At 45.8% G+C, this 21,289-nt stretch overlaps 1 protein-coding gene across 1 annotated transcript; it reads left to right on the forward strand.

The window, feature by feature from the left end:
- Positions 1-263: 263 nt before the first annotated feature.
- Positions 264-15,025, forward strand: CYP46A1 (cytochrome P450 family 46 subfamily A member 1; the record flags this gene model as incomplete). The annotated part of the gene is made up of 15 exons (XM_080619444.1): positions 264-391; positions 3,787-3,864; positions 4,104-4,185; positions 4,735-4,808; positions 5,475-5,561; positions 6,202-6,340; positions 7,668-7,778; positions 8,564-8,720; positions 8,972-9,034; positions 10,115-10,187; positions 10,631-10,715; positions 12,574-12,684; positions 12,942-13,030; positions 13,921-13,987; positions 14,864-15,025. 15 exons carry the CDS (start codon positions 264-266, stop codon positions 15,023-15,025), a joined length of 1,506 nt encoding a protein of 501 aa, XP_080475570.1.
- Between the last annotated feature and the right edge of the window lie 6,264 nt (positions 15,026-21,289).

Raw genomic sequence — 21,289 nt, forward strand, 5'->3', positions numbered from 1 at the left:
ATATATATGTACATATACATACATATATATTCATATATATGCCTATATATACCCTCCGCTACCAGGCAGTTATCCGTACACCTGTAACCCAGGGCTCCTAGCGCAACGCACCCCCGGCGCCGCCGCCGCTGCCGGTCTCTTTAAGCGGCGCCAGCCCCGCCCGCAGCCGAGGCCTTTTCCGCCCGTTCCGCAGACCCGCGCAGGCCGCCCGCTGCCCGGGGACGCACGGCCGGACGGCGTTGTAAGCCGGGTGTCCGCTAACAATGGAGGCACTGAGGGCGGTGGCAGGGCTTCTGCTGGCGCTGTGCCTGCTGGCCTTCGGCCTGTACTGCTGCTATGTGAAATACATCCACGTGAAGTACGACCACATCCCCAGCGGCCCGCGGGAGAGGTAAGGAGCGGGCAGGCGGTGCGGCGCGGGTGGGATTTTCAGGCGTCTGCAGGGCGAGTCGCTCCGCTGGCATTAGCTCCGACGCCCTTCCCCGTGAGCTCGCACAGCGGCAGGCATGGCACCTTGGCCGCTCTCTCTGCCGGGCCAGAGCCATGAGACAGTGTCAGCGCAGAAAATAAACGCTCCAGCCTGTGACCTGAGGGGTGACCGGGCCGGACCGGACCTTGCTGATGTGGGCGAGGGCAATGGTGAGGAGATCACGCCCATGGTCCCTTTCCGGGAAAGGCTGGCACAGTAAGGCATTGCTGGGGACTCCTACAGCGCTGCCTCGTTGGCTTGGGCTGGCGTGGTGGGATGTGCTGACCTACATCTCCTTGCTTGCAGCAGCATGAAGCAAGTGGCATGGTTGTCTATCTCAGCTGTGCGCTTGCTGATGAGACCAAAGAGGGGCCTGACAGGCAGCATCAGCCATGCAGGAGGGGCCCTGCGCTATCCCAGCACAGCTTGCCATCCTGCACGGCTCCAGCAGGCATGTTGATGCCAGCTCCACCAGACACCTTCCTTGTGGGCTTCCCATTCAACATAACCTATGGGTGGGTGCACGTGCTCTCCATGACATGCCACAGGAAAAGACACCACACCAGCACTTGTTCACACAGCCTACAGTTTAAACCGCCCTACAGGGATACCAGGCTCAGCTGCCTAACACTGAGCTTCAATCTGCTTGTGTAATTAGGTCAAATACTAAGATCAAAGATATGATGGATCTTATCATACCTGAACCTGCTTGTCCTTGGGTTCCTTTCGAGGTGTGAAGTAGCACCCTAAAGTAATGGCAGCTTGAAGAGCCCTGTGGCTGCTTTTTTGTCTCTTAAGGGTTTGAGGCTTGATCATAGAATCATAGAATGGTTAGGGTTGGACCTTAAGATCATCTAGTTCCTACCCCCTGCCATGGGCACGGACACCTCACACTAGACCATTTTGCCCAAGGTTCTGTCCAACCTGACATTGCTCCAGGGATGGAGCATTTGCCATTTCTTTGAGCAACCCATTCCAGTGCCTCACCACCCTCACAGTAAAAAAAACTTCTTCCTTATATCCAATCTAAACTTCCCCTGTTTAAGTTTGAACCCGTTACCTCTTGTTCTGTCACTACAGTCCCTGATGAATAGTCCATCCCCAGCATCCTTGTAGGCCCCCTTCAGATACTGGAAGGCTGCTATGAGGTCTCCACGCAGCCTTCTCTTCTCCAGGCTGAACAGCCCCAACTTTCTCAGCCTGTCTCCATACGGGAGGTGCTCCAGTCCCCTGATCATCCTCGTGGCCCTCCTCTGGACTTGTTCCAACAGTTCCATGTCCTTTTTATGTTGAGAACACCAGAACTGCACACAATACTGCAAGTGAGGTCTCACGAGAGCAGAGCAGAGGGGCAGGATCACCTCCTTCGACCTGCTGGTCCCGCTCCTTTTGATGCAGCCCAGGATACAGTTGGCTTTCTGGGCTGTGAGCGCACACTGCCGGCTCATGTTCATTTTTTCATCGACCAACACCCCCAAGTCCTTCTCTGCAGGGCTGCTCTGAATCTCTTCTCTGCCCAACCTGTAGCTGTGCCTGGGGTTGCTCCGACCCAGGTGTAGGACCTTGCACTTGGCTTTGTTGAACTTTATGAGGTTGACATTGGCCCACCCCTCAAGTGTGTCAAGGTCCCTCTGGATGGCATTCCTTCCCTCCATTACAAGACAAACATTGACAAATGAGTAGGTCCAATGGAGGGCAGCCAGGATGCCCAGGAAGCTGAGTGCTCAGCTTGCTTTGGGTGGAGAAGCAGCTGCTGAAGGGCAGAGGGATCCACTGGCCATTTTCAGCTACCTAATGGGTGGTTATGGAAGTGTGGAGCTTGACACTCGTTGGAGTTCTGAAATGAAGGACAAAAGGCAATAGGAACAACTTTTCAGCCAAAAAGTTGTCTCAAGGGAAATCCCAGTTGCATGTAAGGCAAAACACTTTCACCTTAAGGGTGAAACCCTGAGTCATGTACCACGTGTACCATAGCTCTGATATTGACTGGGCTGGAGCAGGGAACTTGACTGGTTGCCTCCAGAGATTCTTGCCAACCCAAATTACTCTGAAATGGGATTAATCCAAATCCAAACACTTCTCATCTGGGACTGTATCTGGTAAACTGGAGAAGAGCAGCACCAGAAGCAAAGGCTGGCTTATGTCTAGATTGCTGACCACCGGCATCAGGTTGTGGTCAGCAGACCTGCTCCCCAACCAGCCAGTCCACAGCCTGTGTCCTTTCGAGGTGTTATTATGTCCCAGATGCATGACTTTCCCTTTTTCCTTTATCAAAGGGCTCTGGCCCTTTGATAAAAGCTTAAGAAAGCCTTATTTTTAGGGTGAAGTGCAATAGAATCTTATCAAAACCTCAGACTTTGCCCAAAGTCTTACGGCTGCATGATAACAGGATTGTATTAATGCCCTTAATTTCCTGGGTTGATTTATTGAAACTAATACAGCACATCTCTGAAGGAGTTCTGTGTAGGGCAGCCTGGAAAAGTGAGTCCTGGTGGCATTTTGTACTTTTTACCCCATGAATGGCTCACCTCTTCAAAGGTTTGCTTCATATTGAAGATTTAATAGCAAGAAATGGGTAAAAAGGATTCTTTGCAAATACATGTTTTCGGTTGATAGTGTCACATAGTTACATATCCCAAACCAAGCCCCGGTTTTTTATTGTTTGTTTTTTTTTTTTCTCCATGGCATGCAGTAAGTAACTGGGACTTCTCATTAGCAGATTAATGCTTTAGGCCTGTTGTAACACCTGACTTAATTGGATAATGATGCTACAGCAGATGAAAAATATCTGAGGATTCATGTGTTGCACAAGAGGAGCCATGAGTGAGACCTTGCCTCATGTGCTGCAGATAAAGTGGGTTTTGGAGCTTTAGTTGATAAAGAACTCATCTGTTATATTTAGGGCTTTCATGTCTTTTTGGAGTCCAGTTACATTGGAGGAGTCAAACAAATGGAGGATTAAAAGTTTCTGTAGATGTTGGGAAACTGTGTTTGCTATTTTAAATCCATATTTTATTTTAAAATAAGAGCCTGTTTTTCCCCTGACCAGTGATTATCCTTTAATGCCGTAGCAATAACCATCTTGTCCTCCATCTCTGCACTGGACTTTCTGGTTTCATGAGTGCAGCAGCCTGAGCCCAGTTCCCTGCTTACTCATGTGAGGGCTGGGCATTGGCACAGCTAGGTGTTACTTTCCTTTTTCCTTACAAGGAGGAAACCATGAGCAACACTTATATTGCATCACTGAGCACAAAGGTTGCAATCCACACAAAACCCTGTGTTTGCATTCTTGTGACACTAAACCTTATTTTTTGCAGCTTTTTATTTGGACATCTGCCGATCTTATGGAGAATGCTGAGGAAAGAAGAGTTGGTGCATGATTTCTTCCTACAGTGGTAAGCTGAGACACCTAAGTAATGTCGCATAGAGTAGCCATGTAGCACAAATTGGAAAATCAAGGTGCAGACACCCTGAATTACATATTTAGCATCATTCAGTATGTATGCAGTAGCTCCCAGTGCATGCTGCTTGGTCCTTTGAGGTTATTAGGTCTGAACTGTTACATGTTGGTGGTTTGTACCGTAATTCTCTCTCTCTTTTTTTTTTTTTGTTTTCTCCCCTTCTCTTCTTGTAGGGCAGAGAAATATGGACCTGTTGTACGGCTTAATGCCTTTCACAGAGTCTCAGTAGTGATTCTGAGTCCTGAAGGAGTGAAGGTACTGCAAAATAAACCTGAATCAACAGTGGGGATCAGCCTGTCCCTCCAGAAAGAGGGAGGTGGTGCCTGATGTTCAGGGCTGCACAGTGCAGCCAGTCTGTCCCTGCAGAGGGGGCAGCTCTGGCTGGGTTAGTACCAGATGCTCTGCTCACCTGGCTGTTGTGATTTATTTTCCTCCTCGATTGGTTGATTTACTTTGTTACCTTTATTTAAACAGCAGACAGAGCAAGCATCCACCATTCCTGAACAGCAGACTCTGCAAGAGCTTAGTATCTCTAATGAGGAATGCAGAAGAGACTGAATTTCTTCCTCTTAAGTCTTTGCAATAACCACAGAGTGAGATTTTGGGTCATTTGGCAAAAAGTACTAGAGGCATGCAACACAAGCTAGTGGCACAGGAACTGTGAAATCAGGGCACACCAAATAATTTTCTAGTCTTCAGCCTATTGCTACAGGAGGAAAACAGTGAACAATGTGAGCAGCTTTTTATGTTTTGTCTGGGAAATGGATCACACTCAGTATTCACTGACCTGAGATTTGATTTTAGGAGTTCTTGATGTCACCACAGTACCCAAAGGATCCATTTGTGTATGGTCGCATCTTCAGCATATTTGGTGAGAGGTAAGTGAAACCCATCTGAAGCCATAGTGATGTGGAAATTGCAAGATTAGTAGAGTTGGAGGCATGGCACTTCTTTTGACTCAGACCATTTACCTTTGTGGGGATTAATGACTAATTCCAGACATACCTAAGAGCGTGTACCTATTATGTGCTAAGTCACATGTCTTCCCAGGCAGGGAGGAGGTTATGTTGGATTTCTTTTACCTTGATCGTACTTTTTTCCCCTGTGGGTCTTCAGTTAGTCTCAGAACAGCTAGCTCAAGACCATCATCAAACTTCTCACTTAAATTTTAGAGCACTGAATTATTCCTTAATGCATGGGAGTTTCCAGTTCCTATGTCCAATAATAAAAAAGGGGATTTTCTCTTAGGCTGAAGCTTTTAAACATATAATAATCCAGTCATTACCTTAATTATTTGCGTAGAGGTTGTAATGAACCAGCATCCTTTTGGACTCAGCAGTCCACACCTACCAGGCAAAACATATCTGCAGTTCAGTCGTTGCCCACAGTGATGCAATGACTGTGTACTTGGAGCAGCACGGTGCCCCCTACAAGTGGGAAAAATACAAGGAAGTAGATGTGTAAGATTTATCCTTGTGGCTACGTGGGGCTTGGCTGGCTCCCTTGTTGAAAACTGTTCCTGTCCTTGTTTTTCTAAATGCTAGGTTCCTAGGGAATGGCTTGGTAACTGTTTGCAACCATGAGCATTGGCACAAGCAGCGGAAGATAATGGATCCAGCTTTCAGTAGAACGTAAGGCAAATATTTCTGGGATGATCTAGTTGTAATTTCTGCTGTATTTTCATGATTCTCTTCATCATTGGTCCATTATTTGATATTTAGAAAGAGGTAAAAAACGCCTAACTTTTTATGCCAAAACCACGTTTTACTTAAAGTCCAGCACACCATTTCCATGACTAGCATAATGTGAGCAGCCTTCCCATGGGGTGGTGGCACCCATATAAGCTCAGTGATGGCAGAAAAATCCCAGGGTTGTGTATCCAGGAGTGTGGTGATGGCTGCTTTAGTCTATTGGAGAACAGATCTCAGGGTCTTATCATTCAGCTGATTGATAAGCAGGGGATTGTTCTGGTTTGTTTGTTTGTTGCATTGCATTTAGGGTCTGAAGATGAAGTCCATTTGCTTTTGCATGTACAGGGCCAAAGCTCTTTGCCATGACAGCTGTTGTTTACATGGCAGGGTGGAGCAGGGCTGCTGTAAGAAGAACTTAACTAATTTTATCTGTTTACTTTTTAAAGTATTAAGGCAAATTTATTATTATTAATAATAATAACATCTTTATGCTTTTCTATGGAAAATAACGAAGGTAATTTTGCCTGAGCAAAGATGTCCTCTCCAGAGCCCCCATCACTCATTCTTGTTGGTTGTTCAGCTATCTGATGGGTCTGATGGAAACTTTTAATGAAAAAGCAGAGGAGCTGATGGAGAAGCTAGAGGAAAAGGCAGATGGAAAAAAAGAGGTTAGCATGCTGACGATGATGAGCCGGGTGACTATGGATGTCATTGCAAAGGTACCAGCTGTCCGCTTTCTTGTTTCCTCTGCAACTGGCAGGAAGATATAGAAGTAATGAGTACCAGCAGCAGGACAGAGTTAGGAACTGGGGCCAGGGAACAAGACCTTTATTTCAGCAGTGCGAGAAGAGCTGAAGGACTAATTGTGTCATAGAATCAGCTGAGTTTGAAAAAACCTTTGAGGAACTGTTGGAACAAGTCCAGAGGAGGGCCACGAGGATGATCAGGGGACTGGAGCACCTCCCATATGGAGACAGGCTGAGAAAGTTGGAGCTGTTCAGCCTGGAGGAGAGAAGGCTGCGTGGAGACCTCATAGCAGCCTTCCAGTATCTGAAGGGGGCCTACAAGGATGCTGAGGAGGGGCTATTCATCAGGGACTGTAGTGACAGGACAAGGGGTAATGGGTTAAAACAGGGGAAGTTTAGATTGGATATAAGGAAGAAATTCTTTACTGAGAGGGTGGTGAGGCACTGGAATGGGTTGCCCAGGGAGGTTGTGAATGCTCCATCCTTGGCGGTGTTCAAGGCCAGTTTGGATGAGGCCTTGGGTGACATGGTTCAGTGTGGGGTGTCCCTGCCCATGGCAGGGGAGTTGGAACTAGATGACCTTAAGGTCCTTTCCAACCCTAACTATTCTATGATTCTATGATCATCAAGTCCAACTGTTACTCCAGGACTGCCAACTCCACCACTAAACCATGTCACTAAAAGCCTCATGTGAATGGGCTTTGAACACTTCTAGGGAAGGTGATTCCACCACTTCCCTGGGCAGCCTGTTCCAATGCTTGACAATCCTTTAGCTGAAGAATTTTTTCCTAATACCCAGTCTAAGCTTCCCCATGCGCAGCTTGAGGCTGTTTCCTCTTGTCCTATCTGTCACTTCATTTTGGGCTGGCCCATAGGAAGGGACAGTTAGGGAAGGGACTGGACAGCCTAGGTGTGACCTGCAGGACAGGGATCATTTGCAAAAGCCCTTACAGCCTCATACCTCACGTCCCTCTGTGCCAGAAGGGGCACACTAGTGCTCATTCATGTGTGGATGTTGCATTGTTGCCATTATATGTCAGCATGAACTCTACATTACACTGGCTTTTCCCTTCTTTATGCAAACAATTTGGATGAATGGAGAGTAATAGTAAATTACTAATCCTCCAAATAAGGAGGAAGTAAAATGTAGATACTACCCTTCCCTTGCAGCCTCATGCAAGGCAGGGTCTACTCTGAGGTAGGGGAAAAGGCAGTGGAGTGAGGCAGTCCTTCTCTTTCACCTCAGCCATAGGGAGCCAGGGGGATACAGTGAGTTGCCTTTTTCTCTCCCACTCCTCAGGTAGCCTTTGGCTTGGAATTAAACGCACTGAGCGATGACCAGACACCTTTCCTGCATGCTGTGACTATGGTTTTGGAGGGAATGACCAAGATGCGTATCCCCTTCTTGCGGGTCTGTATAATCCTCACTTCAGTCCTCCCTCTTTGTGTCCACATGGACCCTCTGCTCCTGCATGAGTTAGTGGGCTGGAGCTGTGCAGGGCCCATATACAATGGGGAAAGTCATCAGTATCTCTTCCCCTCCAATGTGCATTAAGATAAAATTCAGTAATGCTTTATGGCACTTGCAAAATGTACATTCAATGCTTCCTTTCTGCCTTTTCTCCACCCTGCATGTGTCATCATCTCACATGGCTTTACACTTTCACACCCATCACTACAAAAATTGTGGGTTTTGCCCTTTGCCCAAGAAGGATGGCAGCCATCACTCAAGGTGGAAGAAATCTGAACAGTCTTAAAATAAAGGAATTCATATTTTTGACCTAATTTCATATACTAGGAAATTACGGATGTAATGTGAAATATTTAAATTGAAAATCATTCCAGTTTCTCACAAAAACTGTAGTTCAGGCTTTTAGAGCTCCTGTTTTCCTTTTGGGTCCAGAGGTGAGATTCTGTATTGCATGCTGCAGTTTTTTTCCATGGAGAGGTGAGGAATTTTTCTTACTGTGCCTGAAACTTCAGCTCTGACAAAGCAGGACATCAGCATGCAGTGATGGAAATATTTCTCACATCAGCCCAAACCCTCTACCTTGGGGATGTTCACTTTGTTCTGTGGAGCACAGATTTGTGACAAATGTAGCCTAGCAGAAAACAAGGTGCTTGCTTGAAAAATAACACTGGCAATATATTTTGCCAACAGAAGGAATAAAATGACTGAAGAAATTCTGTGTTCAGTACATGCCAGGGAAACAGAAGCTGGTAAAGGAGGTCCAGGAGAGTGTGAGGCTGCTGCGGCGTGTGGGGCAGGAGTGCCTTGACCAGAGGAGAGCAGCCATCCAGAGTGGGAAGGAAGACACGCTGGATATTCTTACGCAGATACTGAAAGGAGATGGTAAGGAACACATGCTGTTTGGGTGAATTTCTCTGTGTTATGATTTGCCATGAGATTCAGGGGGGATTGTTTCAGTGGTCTGAAATTTGCAAGCTTTGGCCCTTTTTTAATGTCTTTTTCATGCTGAAGATGGTGATCCCCTCCCAGTCCCACCTCAGACAAAATGTGCAAAATGGGGCAGAGCAGTCTGGCTGTTCCAGATGGGTGCATGGGGGTATTTTCTAATCTTGTTTGCTTTTCTCTCCTGACAGCTCTGGAGAAAACTAGAGACGATGAAAATATTCTGGATAACTTTATCACTTTCTTTTTTGCAGGTTGGTATCTAACGCTTGGATATGTCGCGTGGGAATCTGTACTCATTTTTGGGGCTGTCTTACAGGGCCATGATTAACATACTTGCTCACTCTGTGTGATGCTGCTGTAACAAGGAGCCACTTGGTTGGAAGACAGCAGTATTACACTGGCATAGGACCAGCTGGGCAAGGTCTGAAGAGAATTCAGTTTCTCATAGGCAAATGTGATGTTATCCTCCTTCCATCATATCAACACAGCAAATAATGCCAGGCCAGTGGTTTCCAGCCTGCAGTGCAGAGGGCACCACCGCTTCCTGGGGTGCAGGGCTATTCCTTATGGGGTTCTGTGCTTCCTCCCTGATACTGCGAAATCCGTAACATGTTCCACATGTCTTCATGTCACTCCACCCACATGGTTAAACACAGTTCTCGCCTTAAGAACATTAGTCAACACTTGGTAGGAGAGGGCACTGTCAGGCCTGTCGGCAAAAGCAGGAGCTGAGGTGACCACTTGAGGTAAACAACTTAGAAAGATCAATCTTGCAAGTCAGTAGGATTTAGGTTCCTAAGAAGGTGAGGTCCCTACACTGTTCTCCTGCAAGAAAAACATTATTGCAACAAAGACATCTTTGTAGAAGTCTGTTTTAAAATAGTACATATGCCCATCCATTAAAAAGTTTAAACTATCCTCATAAAGCAGACATTTCAAGGAAAGATGCTTAGAACTCAGTTTTCCCTCAGAACCAGTAAATCCTTGCATCATGGCAGAGCGGTGCATCCCATGATGTGGCAAGGCAAATATTGAACCTCACTGGCCTGGCTGTTAGGGAACTCATGATGAGTAGGTGCTATATGCAGGCACTGAGTTGAGCAAGATGGCTCGTATCTTTACCAGCTACATCTTGTTCTTGTCATTCCTGGAAGCTCCTTATGTAAGATTTATAACCTTTTTAGTATTTCCTTTAATTTCTAGCATACTTGAAATAAAACATCTTGGCCCTGACATTTAAAGATTCCTGTTCACAAATTATACCAACAGACCATCTTTCTATCATGATATTATTTCATACTAACAGTGCAACCTATTTCTGGTGTCATTAGGTCATGAAACCACTGCCAATCAGTTGTCATTTACCGTAATGGCACTGGCTCAGCATCCTGAAATACTGGAAAGGTGCGTGTGCTCCAGCTTGCTGTTAATTTCAAGGTGAACTTATTGATAAGGATTATTAAAAAGCTAGGATAAATTCCCAGTAAATTCTAGCCTCCCTTCCAAAATAAACAGTTTCATTGTCTCAGTATATTTAAAATATAAAAAAAAACTTAAGAGGAGTTATTTCAATTCCATCTAGCTGGTGAGGTTTTTTATTTCAAAGCCTTTATACATACTGATCCTGAATCCTACCTGATTTGCCTGTGCTGTACACCCACTGCTGGTATCAGCCCATTGCTGATACGAGGCACAAGTTCAGGCAGGCTGGCTGGGAATCAGTAGGCATTTAGCCTGAGGATGGGAGTCAAAGTCCAACTCAGTGTCTGGGAAATTACAAATGTAATTGTCAACTTGCCTAGCAAGAAATGGGTGTCTGCAGCTAACCATTTTTAATTGAACTTCAGGCTTCAGGCCGAAGTGGATGATGTTCTTGGTGCTAAGAGAGACCTTGACTATGAGGATCTTGGCAAACTCACCTACTTATCCCAGGTACTGCAGGAGTGAGGTAAAATACCAGTTGTAGCTGTTTGGTAGCACCTCTGCCATGTCATGGAGAAGCCCCACACTTTCAACATTTTAGAGACAATGTCGAATTTGATCCTGATGGTGTTTGTCCCCAGAGAGTCAGCAAGGAGGTACCATGAACCATTTGCAGCAGCCCAGGCTTGTTGGGAAGGATGCTCCTCAAATTGTTTTCCAAAATCCCACACAATTCCTTCACTGTTTCCCTTAATTATTAGCAAGCTGGGAGCTAGACTGGAGTTGCTTAATCCCTACCTGTTTATGCTGAAACCACAGTCATATTTAAAGAAGGGTTTGCAACTCTGAGCCCAGCCTGTGTGTGAATCCCACGCACTTCCCAAACTCACAGCTCTATTTTTGTTTGATTATTGTTAAAGCATTTCCAGCTATGATCTCACCATGCACCATAAACTCAGCGGGATTTGAGGACATCCAAAAATAGAGGGTAGTTTTTGTAATTCCAGTTTTTTATTACTCAGTCTTGAAACCCTCTTCAGTCACTTGGAGGGTTGGGATTGAATAAAAGAGAGTTTGGTCCTAAGAAAGAGGTCTTGTGTATAGAAATGCTGGTTGGTAATGAACTGCAAAGCCAGGACTTGGCTACTCGCCAGTGTTTGTATTGCATATCCTTTTTTACAAGAAGGGGGATACCAGTAGCCCTCAGGAGAGGCTGAATTGCAGCCATGGCAGCTATTCTGCTTAGATTTCCATGTGATTTTAGTAGTGTGGTATGATTGCTTTTCTCTTAAATTGCCCTGCTGAGGAGATATGATGCTGTTTTACCATTTGATGTATCCTGTTCCACAAATCACTGTGTTTTGACAGTAGGTACATTTCAAAGATGTATTTCTCCTAAGAAAAAGGCATCTCTGTGTGATTACAGAAATCAACAGGTTTCCTTAGGCTTCTCCAAACACCATCACAATTATACCACTCCAATTAGGATGAGGTATCTAAGCCTTTCAGTTTTGAGACAGCTCATATGACAGCCTCTCAAAGCAGATTATTTAATGAACAAGCTTGGATCTATGCAACCAACATCAGAGTCATCGTTGGTCAGAGCCAGTCCATCACTGAAGTATCAGAGACCATGGGACTCCTCTCCTGCCACTCAGGCAATTCTGAATCCTTTTGTCCACACTTTTTTTTTCATTAATCCACTCATGCATGCACACTGTTAATTGCATTTGCAGTGTGATGCTAATGTGTGCTGTTAATTAGGTTTCGCTTTGATGAAATAAGCCATTCTTACAGCTCACTGCTACTGAAAGAAATGGTCTCACTCCATTTATTTTAACTTGCTGTTCCCTATTCATTTTCCTTTGCCAAGTTGCTTTGTCATTTTGGTGCTGTGACCTGGCTCAGCTCCCTGAGCAGCAGAAGCAGGACAAAGGTGGGAGCAGTGCTGAGGGTGGGAAAGAGGTGGGAGCAACCAGTTATCCTTATGGCAGCCAGCACCGCGAACAACTCATCAGGAGCATGAGACGTCACTCTCAGATACTTTCTTTGATTTTGATTCCCAGTACTTTTTCACTTAGTTGTTGTCTTGCCTTGAGGTGTTAGATCAGTTCAGTGCATGGGATCTCTTGTGGTTCTACATTTTTTTCTCTGCGTTTTACCAGTTGTAAGAAAGAACCAGGCCTGAAAGAGCTGACTTAGCCATATATTTTGCCCACAGGAGTCCAAGGCAGGTACATCAGCATCTATTCCACAAGCCGAAGCTCCCATTTAGCCAAAGTGAAAGGCCATAGGGAAGTAATTAGTTTTATTTCTGCTTCCTACACTGTATTAACTAACTGACCTTTTGTGCTTTTCACTGATGCAGGTTTTGAAGGAATCGCTGCGGCTGTACCCACCCATCCCAGGGACACTGCGCTGGATAGACAAGGAGCATGTCATCGATGGTATCAGGATTCCTGCAAAAACAACGCTCATTGTGAGTTCCATCCACCATCAGCAGCTTTTACCTGCTGCAGTTGATCCAAATGTGATGGATTTGTATATCAGGGGGCAAAAATCCTCCCTGAGCATATTTCTACCAGCCTCTCTAAAATGTTGTCCAAAACTGGGTTATGAATTTGGGTTCCTTTTGTCTGGGGTATGGAAAGAAGTTATGATTTTGTAGCCATGACAGTGAAAAGGCATTTTCAGTGTGCTGCTCCTGACTAACATAAATAAACTCTTTCTTGACAGTTCAGCACTTACATAATGGGAAGGATGGAAAAGTATTTCAAGGATCCACTCACTTTCAATCCAGACCGATTTAGCAAAGATGCACCTAAGTGAGTTTCTTTTTACTCCCAGGTTATTAAATATGTAATAAGGAACCATTAAAGGAAGAGATTTCAAGGAGGAGGGAGAGAGGAATAAAACTGTTTTTCCATTCCAGTACGAGTATTGCTAAAGCCTTATCCAAATGCAAATAGAGAGTCATAATGTGCAGCTTTTGTTCAGAAGTTCTTTAGACCACATGATATCTTCTAAAAAAGACCAATTCTAGTGTTGTTTAATGTTTATATTGAGGTCAAAGCTTTGGGCCAATACCAGGTTGAATATTTTGTCAATACAAACATTTAATGTGTGGTAGCCCTGGCTCCAGGATGCTTGATATGTCTCCACATTAGAGAGGGGACAAGAGGCTGAGGGACAGAAGATGCTGTTCAGCCACAGGACAGGCAGCCTGATCAGTAATCTTAATCAGTAGTCAGGAGTGCAGTAGGAGGGACCAGTGACCTAAACAGATGGTGCTGATCCCTGCATCTATCTACTTTAAGAGTCATGGATTTTGCTTCAGCTTAGAGTTAGTCTGGTCTCCTGAACCAAATGCTCCCTCACTCACATGTTTCAGAGCTGCCCAAAGGAGCAATAACTGGGTGGATTGTTACGTCCTCATGATGGGCTGGAGAGCATTTAGAGTATGCTTGACATTCAGCTTTGAAATAAGGTTTGCACATATTGGAACAGCTCTGGGAGCTAAGCCATGTACATGACAAGGAAACTTGTTGCAGAGCTGTACTGCTGCTCTGAAGCAAAACCATGATAATTTGGAGATTTTCTTAAGTGAGCTAAGTGAGTTGGTATTTAGACCATTTCTTTGCTGCAGTGGTCAAATATTCACTTGTTGCCTTGTAAGCTGTTGAGGTGACAGTTTTGAACATTTTTTTTTTTGCAGGCCATATTACTGCTATTTTCCATTCTCTCTGGGACCCCGGTCCTGCATCGGGCAGGCGTTCGCACAGGTAAGGCCTGAAATGACACTTCATTAGTGAGCGTTGGGTCAGCTCAGGGTGTGCTGGCTGCAGCTGGTAGTGATGGTACCAAAGGCCACAGTGATGGTGCACTGGCCCTCTTTCCTCTAGATGGAAGATCACCACCATGCCCATGTCCAGGCATGTCTCTCAAATGCTATCAGACATACATGTATCGAGCTGGTCTCATATCACTCCTGCACTCATTAGACCAAGATGTCTGCAGGGAAGAGAGCAGCAGGCTGTTCTCCCTCTGAACTGTCCTGGGTCACCCTGCTTGAATCCAGCCCCCTTGATGGGAATTGCAGTCAACATCCCTTTGCCAGCCAGAGTCAGACACACTCAGGGTGTGCAAGGGCTTAAGGGCCATCCCATGAGTGCAGCTGGCAGAGTCAAGGCAGGGAAAACATCAGCTGGCATAAGGACACAAGCCAGGACTGGCACTGAGGAGGTGAGGAGGGGGCTGCTTGGATGGGAGGAACAACTTATGGAAGTAATGAGCATGGCAGGAAGCATTTCAGAAGGAGAGTAGGAGGCTGGCTGTTTGGGTCTGTGCTGTTGAGTTATCTAAGCAGCAGTGCTCAAGATCTTCAGGTTAAAGTGCTTAGTTTTACACTCTGATTTCCAAAACGAGGCTAACACATAAATACAAGGACTGATCTTAGTGCCTGTCAATGGTCCTCAAATCCAGGAAGCCTCAGGTGACTCTTCTTCCTGCTCAAGCTCAGCCAGCTGCATTAAGGGAGTAATATTTAACTTTTAAATCTCTGTTTTGACAGAGCAGCATGACATAATACACTAACTGTAAGAAGCTGCAGTCCGAGCTGCATTTGCTGTCACTAATAATGAGTTTGCTTTTCTTAACAGATGGAGGTGAAAGTGGTGATGGCAAAACTGCTGCAGAGGTTTGAATTTGAGCTGGTACCAGGGCAGAGTTTTAAACTCTTGGATACTGGAACCTTGAGGCCACTAGATGGAGTAATGTGTAAATTAAAGCCAAGGAGTGTTGCAAGAAGCTGCCAGGAGTGACTACTCGGGGAGAGAAGCATGACATGGTAATGTTAGTGTATCTTCTAATTTTGAAGATCTTCACACTAATCCAAGATTAGATTTTTCAGGCCCCTTCAGAGGCTTACTAGACTGAAATTTTTCTTAGCCTTCCTCATAATTTACTGAAGAAAAACATAGGAGTCACTCTAGTGAGCAGCTTCAATCTGGACGTGTACTGGGAACTGCAAAGCCTGTTGTTTTCTTGGGGGACTATTTGGTTCTGACCAGATTTGGAAAAGAACATCCTTTCACTGGAATAGCTCCGGAGCTCCACACAAACCTGCATTCAAATCCCAGCTGATAGTTTCCACTAAGCTTCCTTACAACACAAAATGGTCTAAGTAAGCCCTTGTTGGGGGAGTCTCCTACTTACACAGCTGAACTTGGGAAGAAAAGCTTGGAGATATTCTCGTGGTGAAAGCAATTTTCCCATCCCTACTCTAAATGAGAAGAACAATTAATAGAAGCAATCTGAAGTGAAAATCAGAAACTGAGGGCACTACTTTTCCCTGTTGCTACTGCCTCATTTTTATTCAGTCTCTCCTACCTTCCTTCCAGTATCATTAAAAGCATAGATTCCGAGTCCATGCTGCAGAAGGATGCTGTTCTGCTTCCTCCCCACAGCTTGTTCTCATTCTCATGAGACACTGTTCCTTTTTATGAGAGGGTCTTGCTGGGTATATTTTAACCTGGATCATTTTCCCTGTCTGATTTACCATGAAGCTACACCAGGACTTGGACGAGATGGTTTAGTAGGTGCAGCAGGGTTGGTGGTAAGTGCCTGTAGCCAAATGCTGCTTAAAGTGACATTGCTGCTGAGGTGTGTTTATAACTTGAGCCACAGGCAGGAAAAGGTGTCCTGCACCCCCTTCTGCCAATGTGCCAGAATTGCCCACTGCATGTAGGCTTGCAGCCTAGTTCTGCTAGGGAAAAAAAATATCATGTGAAATTGCCACTTTCCATAAATATGTGGATACCTCATATGAGTTTGGGCCTCATCTATCATGAAATACAGGAAATTCAAGGCATTTGGTGCTGCCATTGTTGTTTCTTACCTTTTTGAATGGAAAGGGCAAGAACACAGTCTGTATACTGTCAAGTTTCCACACCAGGAGTGTGTCGAAGAGCTTTCCCTGTTGTACACCATCTCATTCAGTGCAGCAGTGGGATAGGAGGCCAAGAAGGTTGATGTGGTTTTTGGTAATACAGGCAATGTCATATAATGTACTGATATGATTTACACCCTGCGGTACCAATAGCTATATTGCTAGTGAAGTTTTAGTCCATGTATTAGTAGACCAGCTCTTCAAGCCCTTGTGCTGGACATATTCTTGTATCCTTCTAGACATTAATAAAAATCTCATTGGAAAACCTGAGGACTTTCTTGCTGGATGTGTGTTCCTGGGAGCTGATGTGATAGAGAGCAGGATGCTCAATGCCCTTTGGTCTAGGTGGGCTGGTGGTGTAACAAAAGGATGAATTGTGAGAATAGGTCAAAGGGAGGGAAGGAACTCAGTGGTGCAGGGAGCAGTGTATGCTATGAACAGCATACAGACAGCTTGATAGACATGCTGGCAAATTGTGCCATGGAAATGTGAGGCACAGTTGTGCCAGCTCTCTGCTCCGCCCTAACGACTGAGTTGAAATGCATTAGTTGCACAAACAGGTATTGCCTTCTGCTACCCCTGCAATGGCTATGGGCACCTCCAAGGAGAGCTTAAGGGGGGTGATAGTATGTTAAAGCCCTGCAGCAAATTTTGTCAGACTTTATCTGCCTGAAACCAGAGCTTTCTGTCTGCTTAGTGCTTATGCTCCTCCTTGGATGCGCTTCCTGTTCTCTCTGCAAGCCCAAATGCCATCCAGCTCTCCAGGGACTGCTGACAAGGGCCTTTTTCCTTTTCGGACCCCCAAGAGCTCTCGCCATTGTCGCCTGTCAATGCCGATTGCCTTCCAGCAGATGGCAAGCTCTCATTGGCGATGCACCTAACAGGAGCAGCGCTCTTTATTGACAGCTCCTCTTTGGAGACAAGCTGTCCTGACTCCTCCAGGACATCCCACCACAGGATGATGCCCTGCAGTGTTGTGCAAACACCCCACAGTGTTCTCATGGCTTCATCCTGCACCCCCAGCCAGGACGTGATCCCTGCTCTGTCAAAAAAACCTCAGGGTCAGGAAAGCTGTTCCCTGGTGCCCTGAATGCCAACTTGGTGCCGGTACAGGGTTTGCCAAATGCTGTGGAGAAACTTCAGGCCAGAAGTGGCTTTGGAGAAATAGCTGTGTCTGCCATAGGCTGTAAAAGACCTGAGGGTTGCAGCTTTCTCAGACACCACAGGAAAGGACAGTTTTCCTTATTCTGGGGAAGAGAAACGTGTTACTTCACTTCTGGAGCAAACATCTGTTACCTGCACCAAGAATTCTGCTAGAGATATGGTTGATAAGGCAAAAAAGCAGAGCAAGTTCTGTCTCCCCAGTGCTATTCGCAGCTGGCTGTAGGAAAGTATCATACCTGTAGCTATTTTTTCCTGTACCCTTTTCCTGGCTTTTGGGCAAAACAAAGCAAAACCTGGAAGTGGCTGCTGGGGTGATTTTACCCTGGGTGCCATGCAGTGCAGCCGTGTGTGGGATGCCTGGAGGATGGAGGCAGAAAGGTTTCTTGGTTGACATGGAACAGCAAAGCCAGGCTGCTTGGGGCAGCTCCTGCCCCTGCATCCTGCAGGCAAGAGCCTGCCCTCTGAGCTCCTCTGGCTCTCACCCTGCTCCAGATGCACATGCTTGCAGATGGACAGGAACCATCTGGAGGCAGCCAGGAGCTCAGCTTGGCAGGACTCAAGGTGAGCAGCTGCCTTCACTAAAGGTGTGGGCACTGGTGGTGACACTTATTCCCAAGAGTCTGTCTTTATTAGCGATGTCTAAGTCTTCATCCTGTTCTGACAGATGGCTGGTGCAGGTTTCTGATGCAGGTTTCTTTGATCCCTTTCCCAGACCTATAAACTCTTTGCCTCCCTCTTCTGGACTTACGCCCAGGACTTTCATATATGAGTTCAGAGCGAAGACTTCCCTCCGGGATTTCTCCCAGGTGTGTATGGAGCACAGGAGACTCTCCGTTTTTGCATCTACATCTCATATACAGACTCACCTACATCTCCAGAGAGGACCCCAGCTCTAGATTAGTGCCAGGACAAAAGTGGAAAAAATCTCCACAACTTTTCATGAGAGGAATCTCGTCATAACCCTTGCAGGAAGCCAAGAGAAGCTCAGAGGCATGGGATTCAATTGTGCTCATTTAACCTGTAGCTTAGCCTTATGTATTCTGAATGGTGGACAGCCTTTTCCTCCATCTATAGCCTCTGGAGGAGTGAGTGTACGTAAGAAAGCATAAAATACTGTCTTTCTTTGCTGGAGCCAGGTATGCAGAGTAAGAACCGGGATATTTCAGGCTCATCTATCCAGCCATGGTCAACTTCTAGTTACTTTCTTCACTGCACCAGCTTTAGAGCACTGTGCTAGGTGTGTGGGGCACATTTAATCACCATATGTTCAAAAAACCTGGGGCTCCTAGGATGTGGTGCGAGCACGCAGGTTAACCAAACGTGTATTTGTGCTCGGTGTGGTTATACGATGAGAGCTGTAGGAGAAGGCCTTTGCTCGATCCAAGCAACATCAGCTATTGAGACAACACAGTCACAAAGCAGGTCTCCACAACACAACCCATTCTTCTTCTAGCTCACATGCTAGCAAAGGCAATAATGTCAGACAGAAACTTCTTTCTGCTGTGTTACAAGAGAGGGATGGCATGGGATAGCATGTACTGGGTCAGACAGAACTATTGTGCCTTCTCTCAATTTTCTCACAAATTGCAACATATGTTCTCCTGGACTTAGAGACAAAAGAAGCACTTGCAGACGAGGTGACATTTCCTCACTGAGGCAGTGGGCTCGCTCTACTTCCCTCCTTCAGTGGTACCAATGACAAGGGAGGCACCAGCAGGGTGGAGAAACTGTCCACAGTGGGACACTGCCAGCATCTCAGTGGGATCATTTTAAGGTTTCTCCATGTTGCTGCCCATGCCAGTGCTTTGGTCTGCTCTACAGGACACTTGATGACATTATTTGTAATTAATCACTGCTGGTCTGCCTCATGGTAAGGTTTGGAGGCTGCACCCAGGTTACGCTGAAGCTGAAGGGGGCCCTTTCCTATGTTTTACTCCTTGTGAGCTCAGCCCCTTGCTGCAGACTCAAAGCCCCCCAGCTGCAGGTACTGTGACTCAGGGAGGCTCAGAAAATGGAAATTAAAATGACATAAAGAGGTCAAAGCTAGCAAGCTCAGAAGTCTTTCTACCGTGCCTTCCCTTCTCATGTGAGGTCTCTGTGTGAAATGTTTGGTGGCAAGTCCTGCCCTGCTCACCATGCCCATGCACGGGTCCGTGTGAGGTTGCAAGTGATTTTTGTCTGTCACTGAACTGGCAGTGATGGGTGTTTTATGAAACAGGAAGTACTGATTCAAATATTCTCCCTTCAAGCCCTGAAGTGTCTCCTGGACTTGTCTTGCTATCTCAACAGGCTTTGTGGTGGACACGGTCAAAGCTATCTGCCTTCCACTACAGTGAGCAGGTACTCCTCTCTGAAGGGAGTTTGCTCTATGTTCAGCACTTCTTCGTCCCTCCCAGGACCCACAACACACATGAAGTCCACTCTGAATCAATATTTTTTCGGAACAAGCCATCTTCTGATCCTCCTCCTGCCAGCAAAGGCCCCCAGATTTGCTGGGAGTGAGACAGTGCTCATAAGCAGAACCTCTCAAACACCGATACTGTTTCCTCTTCTCTCTTCAAAACACTTAGGTGACAAAGGAAGTATGTCCTGGACCTTTCCCTGGCACTGAGGTGGACTGGGACAGAATAACTGTGTCTATCGAGCTCTCTTATCCTTCAAAATACAGTGGTCACATGCAACTTGTGTATCAGGAAGGCCGTCTGGCACATCTTGACTCCAAGATCATACCAGAAATTGTCAGGAGAGTGACAGTGGCCAGGGGCTGCTCAAACAATGTAGCTATGGGGAAGATCATGTACCAGTGATCTAGGAATGTGTCTGTCACTTTTAACTTTCCCAGTCTGTACTAGTGCGAAGCCTGCCCACCTTTAGAGTCAGTTTGTACTGACAGGCTAACCCTGATAGCAGTTTGTTTAGTTCCAATACTGAACTTCTGCCTCTCATCCTTCCCTTTCAGCTCTATGCCCTCTCTCTTTCAGCAATGCTGCTTTCCACACATCTCGTTCTCTCTGGAAATATCACCACACTGATGTCTCATGATCCACGTGTCTTTCTCCTCTTTGGTCCACTGTAGGATTTGCTTCTGCTCTAAAGTGCCCCTGCACTGAGCTCCAGTTGAGGGTCTTGCACTCTTTAACCCATGCCACTGTCCTCACTGGACTGGTGTGGGAAAAATTGTTCCTCCAGTACAGACCTATTATAACAGTATTAAAGAACTGCTTCCTCCTTTTCAAATGGACTTTATTTGATTAAGCCTCACTTTTGGTGCAGTTCCCCAGAAGATCACAGCACTGTAAGCTACAAGCAGGCACTGGAGCATCTCTGGTACCTGAGGCACCAGCAGCATCCAGTAAGAGTTTATGCTGAATCCACCCTGAGGATTCTTGCAGGGGATACTGGTGCCAAGCACTAGGGAAGACTCCAGTTCTGTGGGGTCTTTCAGCTTGTTTGATAAGGGTTGATCCTTGTCTCGCTTACCCTCACCTTCCATCTCCTCCCTTGTTATCTCCTCTCCCCTCTTTTATTTGTGCAATGCCTCCAAGGAACTAAAGGACACTCAAATGACCACATGCTCCTCTGCTACATCCTTGCTGCAGCATTTTGCCATGTTTCCCATTAAAGGCATCAGCTCTAAAGGTGAGGCCACCTCTTGAGCCATCATCTGCAAGAAGCCTTGCACAGCAGAGCCATGATATTGGCAGGAATCCTCAAGTGCTACTATAAAGCAAACAAGTAATCAACCATTATCATTTGTATGTATTTGTGAGTCTTCTCTAGTAGATCTTGATATTATTACAGTGCTGAGGACAGGCTAAACTAGATAATACTATGCTCAGCTGACATCTATTCCCTTGGAAACACAGGTAAAAATGCATTTAATAGCTCTTTGGTGACAATGAATATTATTTATGACATAGATGTATACTTGATTTGAAAATAAGGATGGTAATTAAAGAGCTATTAAGGTTAA

The sequence above is a fragment of the Psittacula echo genome (genome assembly GCF_963264785.1).
Source record: "Psittacula echo genome assembly, chromosome: 5".
NCBI classification, from domain to species: domain Eukaryota; kingdom Metazoa; phylum Chordata; class Aves; order Psittaciformes; family Psittacidae; genus Psittacula; species Psittacula echo.